The sequence below is a fragment of the Suncus etruscus genome, chromosome 4 (assembly GCF_024139225.1).
Source record: "Suncus etruscus isolate mSunEtr1 chromosome 4, mSunEtr1.pri.cur, whole genome shotgun sequence".
Lineage (NCBI taxonomy): Eukaryota > Metazoa > Chordata > Mammalia > Eulipotyphla > Soricidae > Suncus > Suncus etruscus.
Genome location: NC_064851.1, coordinates 126,479,909 through 126,500,140, shown reverse-complemented (window position 1 = coordinate 126,500,140; position 20,232 = coordinate 126,479,909). Strand labels below are relative to the sequence as shown.

Genomic DNA, 20,232 nt, shown 5'->3' with positions numbered 1-20,232 from the left:
TTTAGGAACACATAGGAAACTTGATTTCTCTGCAATTGGCATTACTCGCAAACAATGTGAGTCTATTCATTTCTAGAAACTATTTGGTATCCATCAAAGGTGGGGAGTAAACCAATCTACTAAACCAATTAAGTCACAGACATTGTCCATCAGTCTAGATGCTATTAATCTTCTCAAATAGCTTCTGCTTTCTGTTTGGAAAGCACACCCCAATTTTCTTCCTATTGGACAAGAAGTTGTCCAGTCCATACACCTGAATCAAAGACTTTCCACATCAAAGAACAAAAGCCCAAGGAGAGTAGGTACAGACCAGGCCAGAAAGAGTAAGCCTGAATCCCACTTCCTTGCCTGAGCCCCTCTTGCTTGACAAGCAGGAATCCTCCCTTGCTCCTCCAGCCCTTTTTGCACATCTGTCTTATTCATACTTATTCAGAACTACCTCAGAATGGGACTACCTTATCATGATGCTACCCTGAGTATTCCTATAGATTATGGGGTTGAAGCCTGGAGAGGTGGCTAAAAGGGCAGAAGGCATGCAGAAAGTCTACCTGGATTTGATCCCCAGCACCACATTGTCCCCTGAGCAGTGCCAGGAGTGGAAATGACTGATACCTCAACACTATGCCAGAAGTAGCCCCGACACCATCAGACATAGTCCCCATATCAAGACCAAAACACTGAATGGTGGGGAAATGTGAACTTGACATTCCCTACTTGACCCTTTGCCATGGCCCTCCAATGGGAGGAAGAAGGAAAATCATCCAAACAAAATATCTTAATTTTTATACTGAGTTGCCAAGAGTTCTGTTTTACCACAAAAAAAAAAAATGTTTACCTCACTTTTTTCCTTTTTTCCTTTGTTCCTTCTTTTTATTTATGTTTTGGTTTTGGTTTTTGGGTCATACCTGGCAGTGCTCAGGGGTTACTCCTGGCTCTAAGCTCAGAAATTGTTCCTGGCAGGCTCAGGGGACCATATGGGATGCTGGGATTTGAACCACCTTCCTTCTGCATGCAAGGCAAACGCCTTGCCTCCAAGCTATCTCTCCAGCCCCCTTCTTTTAATTTTTAAGGAGGAGTTGGGCCACACCAGTAATGCTTAGAACTTACTCCTGACTCAGGAGTTATTCCTGGTGATTCATACATAGTGCTGGAGATCAAACCAGAGAGAACCACACCAGACAAGCATTTTAACTATATTATCTATCTCCTGTTTCATAAACAAAAATTTAGCTGATCAGGTAAACTAAAAAGTATTTGCATGATATGCACATTAGTAAGCAAACTAGCTGCCTCTTGGCAGTCTGCAAGGCTCTCTTCCTTCCCTTCAATTGTCCTGGGGTTTGCAGAATGTTCTGAGGTTTGCAGAATGTTCTAGAGCCTTATGTTCTGGAGAAATTCCCCATCCATCCCATCCCCATTGCTGGCTCCAGGGAAAACACCTCCTGCACCCTCTCCTGCCCTGGAGGTCTTCCTGGCACTTATAAACAGCACTGAACTGTGCAGTTAGTATCCACTCCACCTCCTGGGAAGGTCTTGTCCAGCTGCCTCTCCAGGGCCTGACCAACAAGACTATGAACAAGGGAGTTAAGCACAACCCAGCTGAGTATCAGGGCATTTCACATTCATTGTTCCTTTTTCATGCAAACACTCATCTGAGCAGGTAGAAAGTTCTTGTCTACCCGAGAAGCAACAACAGTACAGATGGGTGGCTGAGTTCAGTGGTCCAGAAGGGCAACTCCAACATCGTGCGCCTTTCAGTTAGTTGTTCACCCACTCAACAGAGATGAAGAAATTCTGAGTTGGCATCTCTCAGGCACTAAATAGATGGCAACTGGATATATAACATCCACCTATTCATTTAATCCTCACAAGAAATCCTCTTAGGAGACTCTGAGGATGGAAGCAGACACTCAGGAACTTGTGAATTGATGTCACCTCATTCACAGAGGAAAAAACTGAATTGGGTTGGGGTGTTTGATGTCCCCAGGCACTCAAGCTTCTTTACTCTCTAACCCACTGATTTTGAAAGATCAAGTAGGTGGAAAATGTCTAGCCTGTGGACAGTATAAAGTATGAAAATCATGAGGTCTGGCCCTGGTCTGTGAAGGGACAAAAAAGATGCTTTTCAGAGGCTACTCTATTTTGCAAGTACATTACAAATATCTCAATGTCACATGGCAGAAATACATTTCTTTGTGCTTGAGTCTAAGACTTCTCTGATTGTAGGTTAGTAGACAAAGAGCAAGAGACTTAGGGCAGTTACACCTTTAGCTGGCACTAAGGGGGGACTTATCTAATAGATAGCTAGAGAGAGACACTTTATCTGGAACTAGGCAGGATCCTTGGGTGAAAATCTATTCCCTGGCAGGAACAAACACAGTTAGAGGAGGATGTGCCAAAGTTATTCATCTTCCAAATAGCTCCCTTCCAGATGCCAAGCATCACAAATTCATCTGTGAGACATGTGTGCTTGTATTCTCTGAGGCCTTTGCACTAGGATTCAAACAAAGCCTTGACACACCAGCTTCTTCACAAGCCAATATTTGCCTGTCACCGTGGCAGAACCAGAAATCTTCTAACAAAGAACAATGCACAACCTACTCATGCCTTCTTCCTCCTCATTGAGAGCAGGCTTGGTTTCAATAGCTTCCCCTTCCCTCCACCCCCAAGTGAGCGTGCATGGCATCACAAATGGCCCAATAAATCAGGAGCCTGATGGACTGTGCCCAACCTTCCCGTAGCACACCTGGGGCCTAGCAGGCAGCTTTTCAGCTCCAGGAAACAGTCACCTGGTTTTGTTATTATTGTTGCTAATTTTTCTTCCGAGTGCACAAGAGAATTTTCAACCTAGCAATCAACAAGATGCAATCAACCCTGTTATTGGGCTGAGCTTTGCTGCTTGCAACCAGTCACATAGCCACCCATTTGCTGGGCATAGGCTGGATCAGCTCTGGGAGGCTACAGAAAAGCCTCAAACAGCAGCCCAGCAGGCATATTCCTGAAATGACCAGAGAAGACTCCTCTTCCCCTCAGCAGAAACCAGAAGCCTTGGCCTGGGAGGAAGCATGACGAATGATGTAGTAACTGGACAGCAAGTATGTGTGTGTTTTCCTTGGGGAAAGGGACATGGTGTACACATTTGTTGAGGCTAAATAACAGAAATAAATTCAAAAGAACACCTGCCATTGGAGCCAGAACATTAGTAGAGAGGGTAAAGCACTTGCTTTGAACATGGCCAATTGGAATTCAATCCTGGCACCAACTAAAGTCCCCTGAACCCAGCCAGGAATGATACAGAGCACAGAGCCAGGAGTAAGTCTTAGCACAGCCATATGCAAGCCCAAAACAAACACAAGAAATCCTGGCCAATATTCCTGGTTAACCAAGGTACCTCGACAATGTGGCAGCTCTCTTCTCTTGTACTAATGAGGATAGGAGGTGGGAGATGTGATAGGAGATAGGAAGACTTGATGGATCAAATATTCAGACCTTGACTGGAGATTGCATTAGCTCAAAATAAGGTGCACAATTAAGTATTATTTGAACATAACAGCCACTATAAGAGGTTTTAATTACTTATTGTTCTACGGATCAAACGAGTTAGTCAGTCAGGTTAGACCCTTGTTTGAAAGTTCAATTACACACACAGAGGAACAGTGTGGAGTTACCACTTTGACTCTGAACTACTATACAAGCATACATTTCCCAGACACATTTCCTCTGCTTGACCCAGGCTTAGTTCTAGAAAAATACAATGATGTGGAACTATAGAGGTTAGTTAAAGGACAAAATAGAAATGTACATTCATAGGAGCATTCTTCTTTCAGTGTAAGAAAGGCAGACAGAAGTGCTCTGAATCCATGGCACAGCTCATTATCAAGTGTATTTTATTAACTTCTCACATGAGCACAGTCCTACTCTTGCTGCCACCATCTTATGATTAGTACAATATTTATTTATAGACATGTAAGATTTGCAATTATTGCTATGTCTAAACATCATGTCACATTACCATGGATGAAAAAGCTGTGAGATGCATAATTACAGAGAAGACAATAGTACTCCAATATGCATAACAAAAGCCAATTAAGAAGATTACTCTTAGTTTAAATCACAAAGTTACGCTTTTATAATTCCCAAGCCCCTTCCTAAATACCACCATTTTGACTCAGATTTGTCTTGTAATTGCACCTCAAAGTGTTCTGAGTACCAAGAAAAATCACTAGCTCTCAAAAAATAAATTACAAGGAGTGCTTCTGAAGAGAAGAGAATGAACTTAACCAACAAATCGATATAAAGACTGAAAATAGGTCTGGGGAACAGAGAGAAAGAGAAAGAAAGAGAGAGAGAGAAAGAACTAAAGAACATATCTTACTTGTAGGAGGTCTAGGTGTGATTCTCAGCACTACATAGTACTCTGAGCACTGCCAGGAGTGACACAGAGTACTGAGAAGATAGCAATTCCTGAATATCACTGGGTGTATCCCAATCCCAAAAAGAAAAACAAAGAAGAGTTCCAAACGATGGATTCTGCACATGGAGATGTACTGGTATGTTATTATGCTGTGCTGCTAAGGGTTTGATAGCTGCTCATATGTAAGCATTTCCAAAATATATTTTAAGAGACTAAAGCAAGATGAAAACAAAATATATAGCAGATTCTCTTTTAGGATAAATATGTAAATATGTGAAAATATGTTTCATTTCCTTGAATGAAATCTCACTAAACATTTTACAGGGGAAAAGGAGACCTCAGGAAGAAGACAATAAAGAGTAGGAGGGAAAGGTTGTATCTGAATTTATCATTCATGTGTAACTAACACTTTATTATCAGCGTTATTATCATATCATGTATGTTTTATTATTTATTATATAAATAACACTTTATTATCACTTTATTGTGGATTCACTAGGAAATTTCTTTTGTGCTTCTTTGTATTTAGAAAATGTTATTTTTTTACCACAAAGGAAGTCATCAATAATATATAAAATAAAATTGAAAATTCAAAACCATACTTTTTTAAAACATTTTCTAAACATTAAAAAAGGCAAACTAAAAAACGTATGTTTAAGTATAACTTCTAAAAAAGGTGAGTATTACGGCTGGAGATAGTCCAACAGTTAAAGCATTTGCTTTGCATGTGGCCAAAGCAGATTTGATCCCAGTATGATCCCTGAGCACGAAGTCAGGAATAAATCCTGAGCATTGATGGATGTTGTCCAATCACACTCACCAAACCAAGAAGAAAGAAAAGGCCATTATCTTGAAAATGTAATTATTAAAACTGTTACTATAAAAAATAATAAATCACTGTGATTTATACAGAAAGCTAAGATACAATAGATATTCTTTTTTTTTTTTGGGGGGGGGGTTTGGGCCACACCCGGTGACGCTCAGGGGTTACTCCTGGCTATGCGCTCAGAAGTCGCTCCTGGCTTGGGGGACCATATGGGACGCCGGGGGATCGAACCGCGGTTCGTCCTAGGCTAGCGCAGGCAAGGCAGGCACCTTACCTCCAGCGCCACCGCCCGGCCCCAACAATAGATATTCTTATGGAAGTCACAAAGAACCAATATAATAAATACCAAATATATTGTGCCAGATACAGTAAATAGCAACTATTTGGTATTTCTTATAAATAATACAATGAATAGCAAATCAGTATGTCAAACACCTGAAACAAATATGTTTTGTCAATTATTTCTAAATTAAAAATAAAGAAGCAGGGGCAGGAGCAATAGCGCAGCGGTAGGGCATTTGCCCTGCACACAGATGACCCAGGAGAGACCTCAGTTCAATCCCGGGAGTCCCTTATAGTCCCCAAGCCAGAATTGATTTCTGAGCGCATAGCCAGAAGTAACTCCTGAGTGTCACTGGGTGTGGCCCCAAAACGGAAGGAAGGAAGGAAGGAAGGAAGGAAGGAAGGAAGGAAGGAAGGAAGGAAGGAAGGAAGGAAGGAAGGAAGGAAGGAAGGAAGGAAGGAGGGAGGGAGGAAGGGAGAAAGAGAAAGAAAGAAAGAAAGAAAGAAAGAAAGAAAGAAAGAAAGAAAGAAAGAAAGAAAGAAAGAAAGAAAGAAAGAAAGAAAGAAAAAAGAAAGAAAGAAAGAAGAAAGAAAGAAAGAAAGAAAGAAACACAATGAGGAATGTTTAGAGAAACACATTCATGTTCAGAAATTTAAAATTTGAACAATCAGTGAAATATTATTTTCGTGCATGTTAAACATGATACCAACATTGGAGAAACACAAGGGGTCAATTCTGTGCCCCTTGCAGGTAACAGAATGAACCCTGCCCCCACTTCCCACCCCACTAAGTATTCTATACATCTGACCTCAATCCAAAAGCTCCTTTCTTGGGACAGAAATGTTTATGATGCCTGAAGCACACAAGACTGGAGCAGGGGCGAGAACTAAGCAGTGTATCTCAAGCTCTTGCATCTAAACCCAGTGCTATACTGCTTCTCCTTTAAAATACAACCCCAAACTCCAATGTTTTAAGTCAGCTATCAAGTAAAACCAAAGAACACATCAAGAAAAAGTTTAATATATCTGGTATATTCTGGAATTTCAATGAAAATGTTGTTATTATTTCGATAAAGTAAGAGAAAAGTAAAAAATCAATGATACTCAAAGACACAGGAACTGCAATTAGTGTGCTCATACAAATGAAATGCAGATTGTGGTGTGCCACGAATGTAATAATAATAATGATATAATAATAATAATAATAATGGTTTTGGTGAGCCGCAAAAAGCACAAAATAAAGACAATAAAAATTTTTCCACCAAGAAAAGCTAGGTGTGTTTTAAGCAAATCTACTTTCATGCAATATCTGACATGGTATGATTTAGAACAAAGAAAACTCATGTTCACAGGTACATTACAGGGACAAGCCCACACTTCTCCATTAAGACACAGAAAAGAGAACAAAGAAGACACATCACACGTGGATCTGCAACCTAACAATTCTTAACTAGGTACCTAAGTAAATCATTAGATAGGACACTTCTGTCCTCTCCCACCCCGAAATTCCTTCCTACATTTACAGAGTCCTGCCTAAGGATTTCCAGAATCCTAGTGGCCAGCCACAGCAATGGGCAAACTTTCATCAGTCCCTAAAAGCAACTGAAACAAAGAAGGCACTTCTTCATTAAATTGTCCCAGGAGAAACACTCTGTGCTCCTACACCTTGCTGTGCATAAGCATGGCATGTGTGACCCTGCACTTCAATGACTGGCCATCACCCTCTAACATGCAGCCAGAGACTGGTCCTTAATTTAGCAAGCCCTCTTAGAAACTCCATCTCACCTTCACAGCCAACCTGATTTTGCTGACCTCCATGTGGACAAAACCCATCACCAGAAGACCCTAGATTAGCAGTAAGAAGGTGTGCGTGTGCACCTGAGTTCATCAAACCTTCTAAACTTCATTCCTACTGGGCAAAATGACAGTGACACTGTGGCCCAGTGTCTGCTGAGAGGAGGAATCAGTTAGACTCCCTTAAACAGCCTTTATCACTGTCTCTAGCATATGTCGAGAATGCCTCTCTGTACCCCATTCTAGTATTATCCTCCAACTCTGGAGGATACCTTAGGAAGACTTACCCTTAAGTAAGACTTACCCTTAGGTACCCTTAGGAAGACTGGTGTGATGATGAATGCCTGCACCTTGTGGCATGAACAATAAAAATAAGAACAATGGTAAGTCAACCACCAAAACCTAGGACAAATGCAGTTTTTCTAATTTTACTTTACTTTTCATTGCTATGTTTTAACTTCATTTTTTCAAATGAAAAGAAAGGTAGACAGGAGGGGAAGAAGTTTGTTTTACCACTGCCCCATACCCCCCTCCCATTTCTTCCTGCTATAATATAGTACTAATGCAATGACAAGATCATATGGTACATTTTAGGAGCAGGGAGGATCTAAGAACATTAACTCTTTAATCCTCTCCCCCTTTAAATATGCCAGGAACAGAAAACACCGCAACAAAGCCGCCTTCACTTGGTAAGGAAATCTATAATTAGCAGCCATATATTTTTATTATGACAGTCAGCATTCAGCTGAATGTACAGCACCTCTGGAATCTGTGTTAATAATATCTTTGGTGTTCAAGTAACCAATCTCTCTCAAGTGAGATCCAGTCCACAAATGACTCTGATAATGTAAAGATGCCTGGAGAGGAAGCATTTCATTCCCTATTCCCCTTAAAGAAAGTTTTAGAAGCTTTAGAGAACCCTCAGCTATAATTCCTCTTTTTAAGACTCCTCTCAATATTTATTGCAAACAAATGTTACAAATTGAGTTAACTTAAAGGGAAAATGCAGGCATTACTTTCCATCTACACATCTATACCAAAGTTGTAAGGCCAGTTTTACTTAGAATGACATTACCAAACCCTCCCCCTTCAGAGGAAAAGGAAGGAAGGAAGGAAGGAAGGAAGGAAGGAAGGAAGGGAGGGAGGGAGGGAGGGAGGGAGGGAGGGAGGGAGGAAGGAAGGAAGGAAGGAAGGAAGGAAGGAAGGAAGGAAGGAAGGAAGGAAGGAAGGAAGGAAGGAAGGAAGGAAGGAAGGAAGGAAGGAAGGAAGGAAGGAAGGAAGGAAGGAAGGAAACAGTTAAAGAGAGATGCTGGAGCATATGCTCTGCACATGAACGGACCTAGATTTATCCTGTGGCACCAGATGGTCCCCTGCGAACCACTAGGAGTGAACTCTCCCACACACAGCTGGAGTGTGGCCCCCAAACAAAAGCAAAATAAGTCAGAAGCTAGTGTTCTTCAATAATGATTCAAACATGCAAATGCATTTCTCCATAGGTGACCAGACTTTTTATGTAAATGAATCGTCAAAGACATCAAAATCCCAAAGCTCCCCATGACCAAAATTATCAAATTTATACTCTAAAAATGCCTCTCATTCAACACAGAATTTTGTATCCAACAATTACTGATGACAAAATTCACCTTCTAGATTTATGGTTCACTTGTTTGCCTACAACTCCCTCCTTAGTCCTCAGTCACCAAAAGCCTTACCAGCCTCCAAAAATTTCCACTTAGAAGTGTTTGAGAAGAACTGTGCAAAATTAGTGACATGGAATAATTTGCATTTCTTTCCTGAGTAGTTTTTTATGCTAGTCTTCCTTAAAATCACGTATGTAATGAGAGATAGTATAGACGGGAAGATGCTTGCCTTGCATGTGGCTGACCAAGGTTCAATCCCCCACATGACATATTGTCCCCTGAGCCTGCCAAGAGTGATCCTTGAGTGCAGAGCCAGGCTAAGTTCTAAGCAGAGCTAGATGTGGCCCCCAAAACAAACAAATCACATATGCCACCAAATAGACAAAAGCCCACAAAATGAAACCTAATATTTTGGTTACTCAGCAATACCACCAAAGGATTCTCATCAAAATCAAGTTCATTGACATTTCAAGACCTGGCTTATTCTTCAAGTCACAAGAAAGGAAAGTTGTCACTAAATGACCTGGCAGAAGACTCCCTGATATGTACATTTCTTGCATGCATGAAACCCTAAAATCAAACCCAGTACTAAAAAAAATAAAGTTTCCACAGTCCCCCAAAGTCTGTTCAATTGAGATGAGAAAGCCACCAGCAAATCACTGTGAATGTACTAAATGCCATGGAATCGCTCACTTAAAGATGCTTTATTTCTTCAGAAGATGCACCATGACACCCCAGCTTCGACCTAGGATTTATGCAAAAACCAAGATCTCTAATTACAGTAGACTGATTGCGACAAGCACAACTGAGTAGAACTTTTCCTGGGACCATAAAGAAAGACCTTGGGGTTGGACAAATAACATGCCTGGAGCCTGTAGTCATTCTTATAACAATATGCTTCAAGGATAGAGACACTTTGTTTTTGGTTTTTGGTTTTTTAGGTCAAGGGTATTTCCAATTTCCCCAATGTTTACTGTGCCTATGCAAAAAAGCAAAACAAAAACAAAACAAAACAAAAAAAACCTGCCACACCTACCTCCCTCTTTTTATTTATATCTTGCACACAGTGGATTCTGATTCAATCCCTAGCACCATACAAGGTCTGCAGAACACAAACAGGAGTGAGCACAGAACTAGGGGTAAGCCTTGAGCACAGTCAGGAATGGCAAAAAAGAAAAAAAAGAAGGAGGGGTGAGTTATATTATGAGGAGGACGATGCTCCTTTGGTGTTACCTTGTTTCACCAGGTGAAAGTCAGCAGGCCTAAACAGAAAGGAAGAGGAGGAAAATGCAACAACAGCAACAGAGTCAAAGCCTGATCACTCTGCCCAGAAAGCAGAAGAACACATGCCAAAAAGGAACTTCGGAAGAGCAACTCCATCCCTCACTCCTCTCCCAAGTGCCCCAGTACACAGATTTGCACAGACAAGGAAACAGCTGGGTCAGCCTGGGCTGCCTGCCTGGAGCAGGAAGTTGCTTCCGGCTAGGGACTCTACCACAGTACCCCAGTGCCTCTATCCCACCATAGCCACCCCCCTCACCCCTGCTGCAGCCTCTTTCTCCTGTTCCACTTCCTCCTTCAGTAAGTTTTTGCCTGCTGTAAACCTATGGCAAAAGAACAAAAAATTTACCAATGGTTTTCTCACTCAGAAAAACTGCTGTACTTTTTTTTAGCTCAGAGATTATGTTGATGAAGGAAAAATGAAAACACATTTGCAAACAACTAATACCAAAACAAAAATAAACTGAAGTTTTTCTTCATCCCTCCTCCTCCTCTGAAAAAAGAAAAATAAAGTTAGCCCTGCTGTTGGTGGGTCTGGAGAGGTTTTATCTGTGTCTAAGCATTGTCTGGACATGATGCAGCCGGCGGCCACTCTTGTATGGGCTTTCGTGAACCCAAACCAGCAACATGACCCTGCAGGGAGCCCCTGAAGCAAGAATACAAGCTGGACCCTCTCCTGGGGTGGTGCAATGTCTCTTTCCTGCCCTTCTAAGTCTTCACTTTCCCAAATCTTTCTCTCCTTTCTGGCATTTAGAGATGCCAGTCAATGTCAATACCACAGGGGTAGGGGTGGGGAGGGTGTTGAAGTCCGTTAGGAAGAGGTAAGGAAATTGTGGGGTGGGAGGGAGAACATGTGAGTGAAGTCAGGTAGTGTGTGCCAGTTCCAGCACTGCATTCAGCCTGGCAGCCGAAGATCTGCCCCTGCCCACTCCTCCCCTGTATCTGGAAGAGTGGGGCTATGTAGATGGAGGGGAAGTATCTTAAAATATTTACTTTTCGCTTAGAGGGCATCATAAATGACTCCCCAAAAGTCTTTTTCTGACTCATCAATGAAGAAGCTTTGGGACTTCTAGAGTTCTTTAAAAAGAGCCAACCTGGGGCCAAAGAGATAGTACAGAAGGTAAAGCACTTGCCTTGCCTGATCCCTGGCATTGCCAGTAGTAATACCTCAGCCCAGAGTTACTATACCTAAGTACAGTCCCACATGCCCCCACCACTACCCAAATGTTTACACAGTCTCACCCATGGATGTTGCTATCAGAGTGCAGAATAAACCATACAAACCACAGACAGATCCAAGGTTGCATGATGCCAAAGCACTGAGTATGCAGCCCAGAGCAAGTCTCTTGGAAGTGAAGAGATTCAGCCTGAAAACCACCTCATAACAAGTTTTATTTGTTTGTTTATTTTGTCTGGCTTAGATTGGGGGCTACACCCAACAGTGCTCAGGCCTACTTTTGACTTAGTATTTGGGGGATGTTCCCAACTAGGTCTAGGGGATCAAGCGATGCTGGGGATAAACCCAAAGCCCTGCATGCAAGCATGCCAGCCTATTGAGCCATCTCCCCAGCCTCTGTTTGGCTTGGGGTGGGGTGTGCAGCTGGTGATGCCAGAGCAGGAGCTACTCCAAGTTTATTGTTCAAAGCTGTTCAAGGTGGAGTTTCAGAGCACCGTGCAGTGCAGGATTGAACCTGGGGCTCCAGGATGCAAAGTAAGTACATAGTCTTTTGGGCTGACCCATACTGACTTTAAATTTAGAGATGCTGAGCCTAGGAGAACAGAAGCCTGGCTGGATCTGCCCTGCAGTCAGTAGTCTACAATATTTTTCACAGAGCCTGGCAACCCAGAGCTAGTCTGTGCCCCCTCCTCCCAGGTACTGGAAAGCCAGGTTGTTGGAGAAAAGATGGCAATAGGCAAAGCCAGACCTGCCCCCCAATCCCTGTCAGCCTATTAGAGAAGCCCCCACTCAGGGGTTGAATAGTCAGATCCTGAATCACAACAGGGAGAGATGCAAGTCCTTGGGCCTAGGATAAAAATAACACACCCCAAAATGTGGGCCAACATGCAGGCCCCAGTGCTGCCTCTTAATGAAGCAGAACCTACCCTTCCTCTCTGCACAGGGCAAGAGACTGTTTTTCACCACCTATCCTCTCCCTGAGCCCAACACACTACTGCAAGAACAGGCTGTAAGTGTTTCAGGCGCAAAGGTGAAGTCAAAAGTGAGACCTGGAATAGTGAGGTGTACAGTGGAGTAAGATAGAGGTGCATGTGGCAGCATAGGACAGAAAACATCAGGTAACAAATAAAAAAGATTTCTCCAAGAATCCTAGAGGCAGGGAGCTGGTTTGAGGTCAGGGATGTCTGTCTTGCAAGTATAAAGACCTGAGTTTGATTCCTAGCATCACATGCCCCACTGACCACTGGGTATATCCCTAAAGCCCCCAGAACTACTGGTATGAGCAGAATCTCAGAACTGAGACTGAGCACTGAATCATCTGGCCAGGTTGGCTAAGTTTATCACCAGGAGTGGCCCCCAAAACTCCTGAGCCATGCTTGGAAATAGCCCGTCCCCAACCCAAAATAGAAATCCTAAACTATTGGTGTAAAGATGAACTTGTGATTATACTGCAGAATTTGGAGAACAGACACTTAATACTTAAAATAATATGAAAGTGCCAAAGGTCTTTCTCACCTTGGATTTCCAGGATGCAAAATAGTATAGTTCAGTTTTGGATGCTTATGTGAAACAAAAGCCAAGAGAGTTCAAAGAGGACCATCCATAAAAAAGCAGAAGCCAATATTATAGATGTGTTGACAATAATATAGCTAAACTAAAAAGATATTTAATAGCCTCAATGAAAATTAAAAAACAATGACTAATTCAATCCAAACAAGTAGGGCATGCTCAGATTCCAGGAACTCTAAAATTTAGCTGTAACAAGGTAAGAATTTTGCTCTGCTTCAGACGGGATGAAGGCTGTATTCAAAGGAAAGGGCAGGAACTCTGCACAATGGAAGCCCTATGGGAGCATGGGGAGGGGGGGCACAGAACAAAGCGAGGTGATAATATAGAACCACCTGGGACTCAAAAAGAGTTCACGAAGAACAAAGAAAACAATCGTTCAATAAACATCTGAGAATGCTAAGAAAAGCTCCAAAGCCTCCAGTGTGTCTCCTGCTCAGAGGAAACAAGTGTGAAACCCAGTCTAAGAGTTAGGACAGACACTAAAAAAACACAGCAAAATTCATGGGTGCTGAATGATATGCTCAGGGGCAAGAAATTGGGCACATGTATAAACACTGAACTTGGGAAGCATGGAGAGGCATGATTTGGAAGGTCGTTGTAAAAGCGTTTTTTAATCTAGTTCTGCTCAGTAGGACACACTCTTTCAGCTTGAGCATGCACAAAACTCATTCAAGCCACTTCAATGGTAAGTCAATAGGATCTAGCTGCAGACCTGCAGTCCTGGCCTCTACTCTCCTCAGTATGCCACATGTTGTCAGGGGAGTGTTTGACTTCTCTGGGTTATATGTCAGACTGGGGTGGGGAGGAGAACAGAGACATAGATAAATATTCTGTGAGCAGAAACTAACTCCAGGACAAGAGCAGTCAACCTAGGAAGACTGCAAGGAGATGGAAAAGCTGGAAGGAGAAAAGAAGGAAAGAAGAAAGTCCTGAGCTAGCAAGAGGATCTGTACCCACACTACCAGGGAGGCTTCTCTGAGTCTTCAAAGGTACCTCTGGCTGTTCAACCCATTCATCTGAATTTAGACCAACAGATCATTTCTGACAGCATGAGCAGATCGCCTTTTACAACGATTTTTAGAAGCCAAGTGGTTATTGGCAGAGCACTCTCCAAATGTTCCGTTTCCTTTGTAAAGCCAAATAAGAAAACTAAGAAATAAGCATTACACTTCCCTGGGTCAAATACATGCATGCAGGTCAAGTCCAAAATCCTTGTTGACATAGAAGAGGATCAAACAGGCTTGCACACACACACACACACACACACACACACACACATCATTAATGTTACTTTGAATTTGTGTTTCCTTTGATTATTTCTATGTCCCAACATTGAAACAATTAATAATCCAGTTTCATACAACTATATGTAAAATTACTATTGTTCATGTAATTTGAAACTTCAATAAAATGTAAAACTACATAATCGTCTTTTAATGTCTCTAAAAAGCAAACACCTAAAAAGACAAAAAAAATTTTTGCTATTCGTAAGTTACTGATGAATTGAAATTTATTTTAATGATCTAGGTGCTCAAACATATTTTTTGTTCTTTTGTTTTGTGGCTATCCTTGACTGTTTTCAGGGCATACTCCTGGGTTTACACTACAGGATCACTCTGGCCTGGTGGGCTTGAGGAAAATACTTGGTGCTGGGGATTGAATCTAGGTCAGCCATGTGCAAAGCAAGCATCCTACCCGCTATATTATCTATTCAGCCCATCAAATTTTTTTAAATATATGTCTTATAATTCAATACCCTAAATCATAATACTACTACTGCATCATTTTCTAGCTTTTTATTGATTTAGCTCTTCTCAAGTTGTTCAGAGGGTAGAATTTTGGCAAATACTTAAAACAATGACCATCAGAATACATAAAGTGAAAATAGTTTTCTTTCTATTCTTTAGTGTAATAAATACAGCATCATGACCTTTGTTCACAACTCTTTTCCACAACTCTTTGCTGATTTGAGGTGAAATATAATAGGAAGGAAGGAAGGAAGGAAGGGAGGGAGGGAGGGAGGGAGGGAGGGAGGGAGGGAGGAAGGAAGGAAGGAAGGAAGGAAGGAAGGAAGGAAGGAAGGAAGGAAGGAAGGAAGGAAGGAAGGAAGGAAGGAAGGAAGGAAGGAAGGAAGGAAGGAAGGAAGGAAGGAAGGAAGGAAGGAAGGAAGGAAGGAAGGAAGGAAGGAAGGAAGGAAGGAAGGAAGGAAGGAAGGCTGGTGTGCAGGTGTGGCCCAAAACTCAAAAATCAGAAAAAAAAGAAGAAAGAAAAGAAGGAAAAAGCAACCTATCTTTGGCCTTAAATGAAAAAGAAATGCATGCTATATATAAGAACAGAACATTCCTCTTCAATATATAAAATAATTTTACAGTTGTAAACACTGTATTGTTTATATTGAAATCATGTCTTCCTCAGAGCCCAGCCAGCTATGCAGGTGTGCCTCCTTTCAAACGCAAACAAGCAAAACAATAACTAGAGACTGGGCTTGTTCCTGCATCTCCTGGGAGCTTGTTTGCAAAATTTATGAATGTTAAAAGCAAAAATAAATAAATAATAAAGAGCTAAGGGGAAAGGAGGAAATTCCAGTCTCATTATTCAGTCATCAAATTCCTTGGAATTCCTCTACACAGATATCTTCTTGGTCAAGAACCTATATGTCTTTCCCCTTTGTTGTGAAGAACATCAGTTTTATTAATATTCTGTCTTTGGATTAGGAGTGAGGAGTCCCCACTTAGTACCCCATGAACATGTCAGTTGATTCAATTCAGTTACTTGATTCAATTCAGAGAACACAATAAGAAAACCTTTTGCTATCATGACTAAAATACTATAGCAAAAACAAAAAAAACAAACAAAAAACACCTTCAGAGTCTAGTAAGTCAGACAAAACACCAGTCAATACAGAATGGTTGGCTCAGGTAACTGGTAACTGAATATGGTGGCTTATTTCCAAGCCAAAGAAACAAACTCAACCTAAGATCTAGGGCAATGGTAAGAGGTTACCTGCGGAAATATTGGTATCAGATTTCTTCCTGAAATCCTTACAAATCCATTCAGATGAGGACAAAGGTCAGAGTAGCTGGCAGGCTACTCCATTTCCCCCAATGTGGTCAGGGGTGGGCACCCAGGAAGAAAGCGGTACTGATGCCATCAGAGCTTTGTCCTTAGGGAACTAGGAAAGTAGTTTCTCAGGTTGGCTCCATGAAAGCCAGCACTTTTAAGAGAACTAGACCTATTCTCCACTAAAGATTCAGGAGACCTCAATCAGTGAACTGGGCTCAACAAAGCCCAGCCAACTAGTCCTTGAATTCAACTCACTTATAATAGAGCCACTCTTGTCACTTTTTGACCTTCCTTCTCTTCTCAGACAGCTCTAAAAAGTCCCTTTCTCTAATGCTTACCAAATCTTAAGATGTCTGTGAACACACAAAATTGCCAGGAAATACCACAGGAAACTCCCCTCAGAAATCAGCAAGCTATCATTCCTACCCTTGTGTGCTGGGTGAAACTGATCCCAAGCTTGAGTCAGACTGAAATGTGTGTCTTTCCTAAATTCATCATTCACCCCCAGGGACAAAAATGCTCTTCTCAGAAACTTAAGAAAAGTGAGCAATCTCAGGCTGCTGCCGCCGTTGCTCTGAATTTAAACAAAATTTAAACAAAAACAAAAAAAATGAACAGAGACATTTCAAACTCCAGGCTGCCTGTCAGGCTGAGTCAAACAGGCATTCAACAAGGTTTAGGAGGAAACTTGGAGCAGACACTACCCGCTTTTGGTTACTGTGAAATGTCCTTCCACAGAGGAGGGTAAGCTAACTTGCATTGAAGGAGAAAAGGAGGTGCCAACTCTCCCTCTTTCAGTGAGCCTTTCCATGAGAGGGCATTATGGAGAGAGGATATCACTACATCAGCAAGTATCCCACCCTAAGAGAAACAGATCGCTTCCAAAATGCATCTTAACACACACCTCAGAAGAACCCACTTCCCTTCCCTCCACTTACCTGGGAAAGCGTGTGGATTGGGCGACCCTCTCTTAAGGCACTTAGAACAGAGAATATGCACGGTGTAGTGCAGTCCAGGCCATTCCTGAAGCAGCACGTTCAGTTCCTCCACCAGGGGGGTGATGGCTTGCCATGCTGTCCATATATTTGGTAATGAGGCATGGCTGGCAATGGACAGAGTGTCTGGCTGCAGGACCCCTCTGGCAGGTCTATAACTCACCACCACAGGAACTTTCCCCCGGTAGGCAAAGATCTGAAGTTTACCGTCGGACCTGTGCACCACGTGGCTGTTGATTTGGACACTGTAGCGCGCAAACAACCCAGGTGGAAACGTAAAGGGAAAACTATATTCAATCTGCAATTGCTCAGCCACAAAAGACTGCCCGGCTAGATTGGTCCCATTAATCCAGGCCTCTGCATGGGGCACTTCGTTCTGTACATAACAGGGGAACTTATACCAGGCTGTGGAGCCATTCAAAGGCTTACCCTTGGGTTTATTGAGGCAGTAACACAGTCCCATCTTCTCCAGCAGCTCCAGAAGCAGCTGCAAGTCCTGTTGGGCCTGGATGTGTGGCTTAAGCAGCAATCGGATGATGTGGGCTGGCAGGAGCCCATGAAGCAGAAAGCCCTCCACGTAGTGATGGAGCTGAGTGGTTCGGAGCAGGTCCTGGCTCAGGGAAGGCAGAGCCACAAGTGAGGAGCCCTCTCCGTCACCCTCGCCCTCTCTGCTGGCCCCCAGGAGTAGCTTGTGCAGCAGCAAGGATGCATCCCTCTGGAAAAAGACGTTGAGGATGTCGATGAGGCGGGTGAGGTTGTGGAAGACGTGTTCCTTGAGGGCCGGGCTGTCCTCAAAGTAGAGCAGCTTGCCACTCTCGTGCAGATAGGACAGTGCACTCTGCAACCTGTCCTCGGTCAGACCCGCCTGAAGGCCCAGGCGTGCAGAGTCCCACCAGCTCAGCCAGAGTCGCTGCGCCTGCGGGGCCTGGAAGTGCAATTCCTCCAGCACCTGCCAGGAGCGAGGGAGCACTCGGTGTAGATTGGGGAAGATCTCCCGGTGCTCGGCCACGGAGAGTAACTTGTCACGGAGACGCTGTAATTGGCGGGGGTCCCTGCAGCTGACAGGCAGCACAGGTGAGAGGATCTGCAGCCGGTGGTTGAGCAGGTACTGGAAGTGGGCCTTGCGCCTCCGAAGGTTCTTGTCTGAAACACCATAGTAGGCAGCATGGGGGCTGGCGGAGCGCAACTCAAAGTCCCGCGCCAGCGCTTCGTCCACCACCTGGGCCAGCCGACTCAGCCCCTCAGCATCGTGCTTCTCCTGCAGGGCGATCTGGCGGTGAATGTCCAAGCATTTCTCTTCCAGCTCCCGCTCCCCACACAGGTCCGCGTGGGTGCCCACGATGCACACCACGGCATGCGGCACCCGGGCCCCCACCCGATGCAAGAAAGAGCCCACGGTGGTGGGAAAGTGCAAGGGTTCGTAGGTGGCCAAGTTCACCACCAGCACATAAAGGGCTCCCGGGGAAAGGAAGAAGGGCTGGATCACCTCATAACTCTCGTCGCCAGCCAAGTCATACACGATGAACCGCAGGCCCCGAGAAGCATCTGCAGTCCAGCTGGTCACCTCGATGCCCTTGCTGGCGGAGGGCAGGGAAGCGAGGTAGTTCTTCTCCTTGCCCTCGACTCCGTGGTTGCCTTCAACTCGCTCCTCAGTCAGGCAGTGCCGAAGTAAGGTCTTCCCCGCAGCCTTGTGGCCCATCAAGAGCAGCTTGAGACGAGGCTGCACCGCCGGCTGGGAATGAGCCAGCTCCTTCTGATAGGCCGCGATGTAGGGGATCCCCTTCATGCAGACCTCGTAGGGGGGTTGGATCAGTGGGTTATCCTTGATCTTCCACAGGCCCACGCGGGAGAGCTGGCCAAAGTTGTCTGGCAGCACAGCGATCTGGTTCCCTTGCAGCACCAGTTCCTCCAGGCCAGTCAGTTCCACAATGGAGTCAGGCAGGTAGCGGATGCGGTTATTATCCAGCCACAGGGTGAGAAGGCGGCCCAGGCCAGAGATAAGGGATGGCACTGAGGTGAGCTGGTTTCGGCTAAGGTAGAGCTCCTCCAGGCCAGCCAGGGGCAGCAGCGCTTCGGGAAACTCCTCGAAGAGGTTGGAGGAGAGGTTGAGCATCTTGAGCCGCTGCAGACGGCTAAACTGGGCAGGCAAGGCCTGCAGCCCGTTGTTGTCCAACATGAGGCTCTCCAGACTGGCCAGCTCGCAGAAGCCACTGGGCAGGGTGCCAAGCTCGGCCCCACTGAGCCAGAGGATCTTGAGGGCACGCAGGGCACTGATATCCTCAGGTAGGCCCTGCAGCCGGTTACTGGAGACGTCCAGCTCCTCGAGGGAGGCCAACTGCAGCAGCTGTCGTGGGAACGTCGTGAGCTGGTTGTGGTCCACGTCGACGGTGCGCAGACGGGAGAGGCCGGCGAGCGAGTCCGGCAGGTGTGCCAGGCGGTTGAAGCTGACGTCCAGCTCCTCCAGGTGGGCGAGGGCACCGAGCTGCGCGGGGAGGCCCAGCAGCTGATTATGGCTGAGATTCAGCTTGCGCAGCTCGTGCAGGGCGCTCAGCACCTCGGTGCCCAGGCCCGTCAGCCGGTTGTGGCTGATGTCCAGCTCGGTGAGGTGGTGGCCCAACTCGGCCACCGCGGGGGGCAGCTGGCCGAAGCGATTGCGGCGCAGGACCAGGACGCGCAGGCTGCCCAGCGCCGACCCCAGCCCGTCGGGCACCTCCTCCAGTCCGTTGTTGCCCAGATTGAGCACCTCAATGTCCCCAAGGTTGGCAGGCAGCAGGAGCTGGGGCGGGGCGTCGGGGGAGTCCAGAGAGTCGCCCACCCCCTGGCAGCCCCCAGCCGCGCTGAGTGTCAGCTGGCGCAGGTTGCCCCGCAGTTTCCTGGCGCGCAGGGCGGCGTCCCGCCACAGTCGCACCGTCTTCAGGTTGCCACTATCCTTCCCCTCCATGGCGGGGCGCCCCGCCGACACCCGCACGCGGCCGAGGGGGCCCGCAGCTACATGCCGCGGGGCACCAGGCTCCCGGGTCCTCGGGCTCCCGCAGCTCCCGGCTTCCCACCCGCGGTGGGCGAGCGGCGGCCGGAGGTCCTAGCGCAGCCGGTGGCCAGGCGCCTGCAACTGGGGGACGGCGGCGTGGCGAGCAGCTCCGGGGGGCGCCGAGCTCAGGGCGCGGGGGCAGGCGGCAGCCAGCGGGTAGCGC

At 45.2% G+C, this 20,232-nt stretch overlaps 1 protein-coding gene across 2 annotated transcripts in view; it reads right to left on the bottom strand.

Moving 5' to 3' along the window:
- Window positions 1–20,031, bottom strand: part of MFHAS1 (multifunctional ROCO family signaling regulator 1) — a 92,278-nt gene extending 72,247 nt beyond the window's left edge. Inside the window, exon 1 of one of the 2 annotated variants that reach the window (XR_007494881.1) lies at window positions 16,985–20,031. Coding sequence is in view for 1 of the 2 variants with exons in the window: in XM_049772337.1 (XP_049628294.1) it covers window positions 16,985–19,982 (2,998 nt within the window). In the remaining variant the exon portion in view is untranslated. The remainder of the gene's footprint in view (window positions 1–16,984) is intronic. The other variant, XM_049772337.1, reaches the window with a different exon arrangement.
- Window positions 20,032–20,232: the final 201 nt, after the last annotated feature.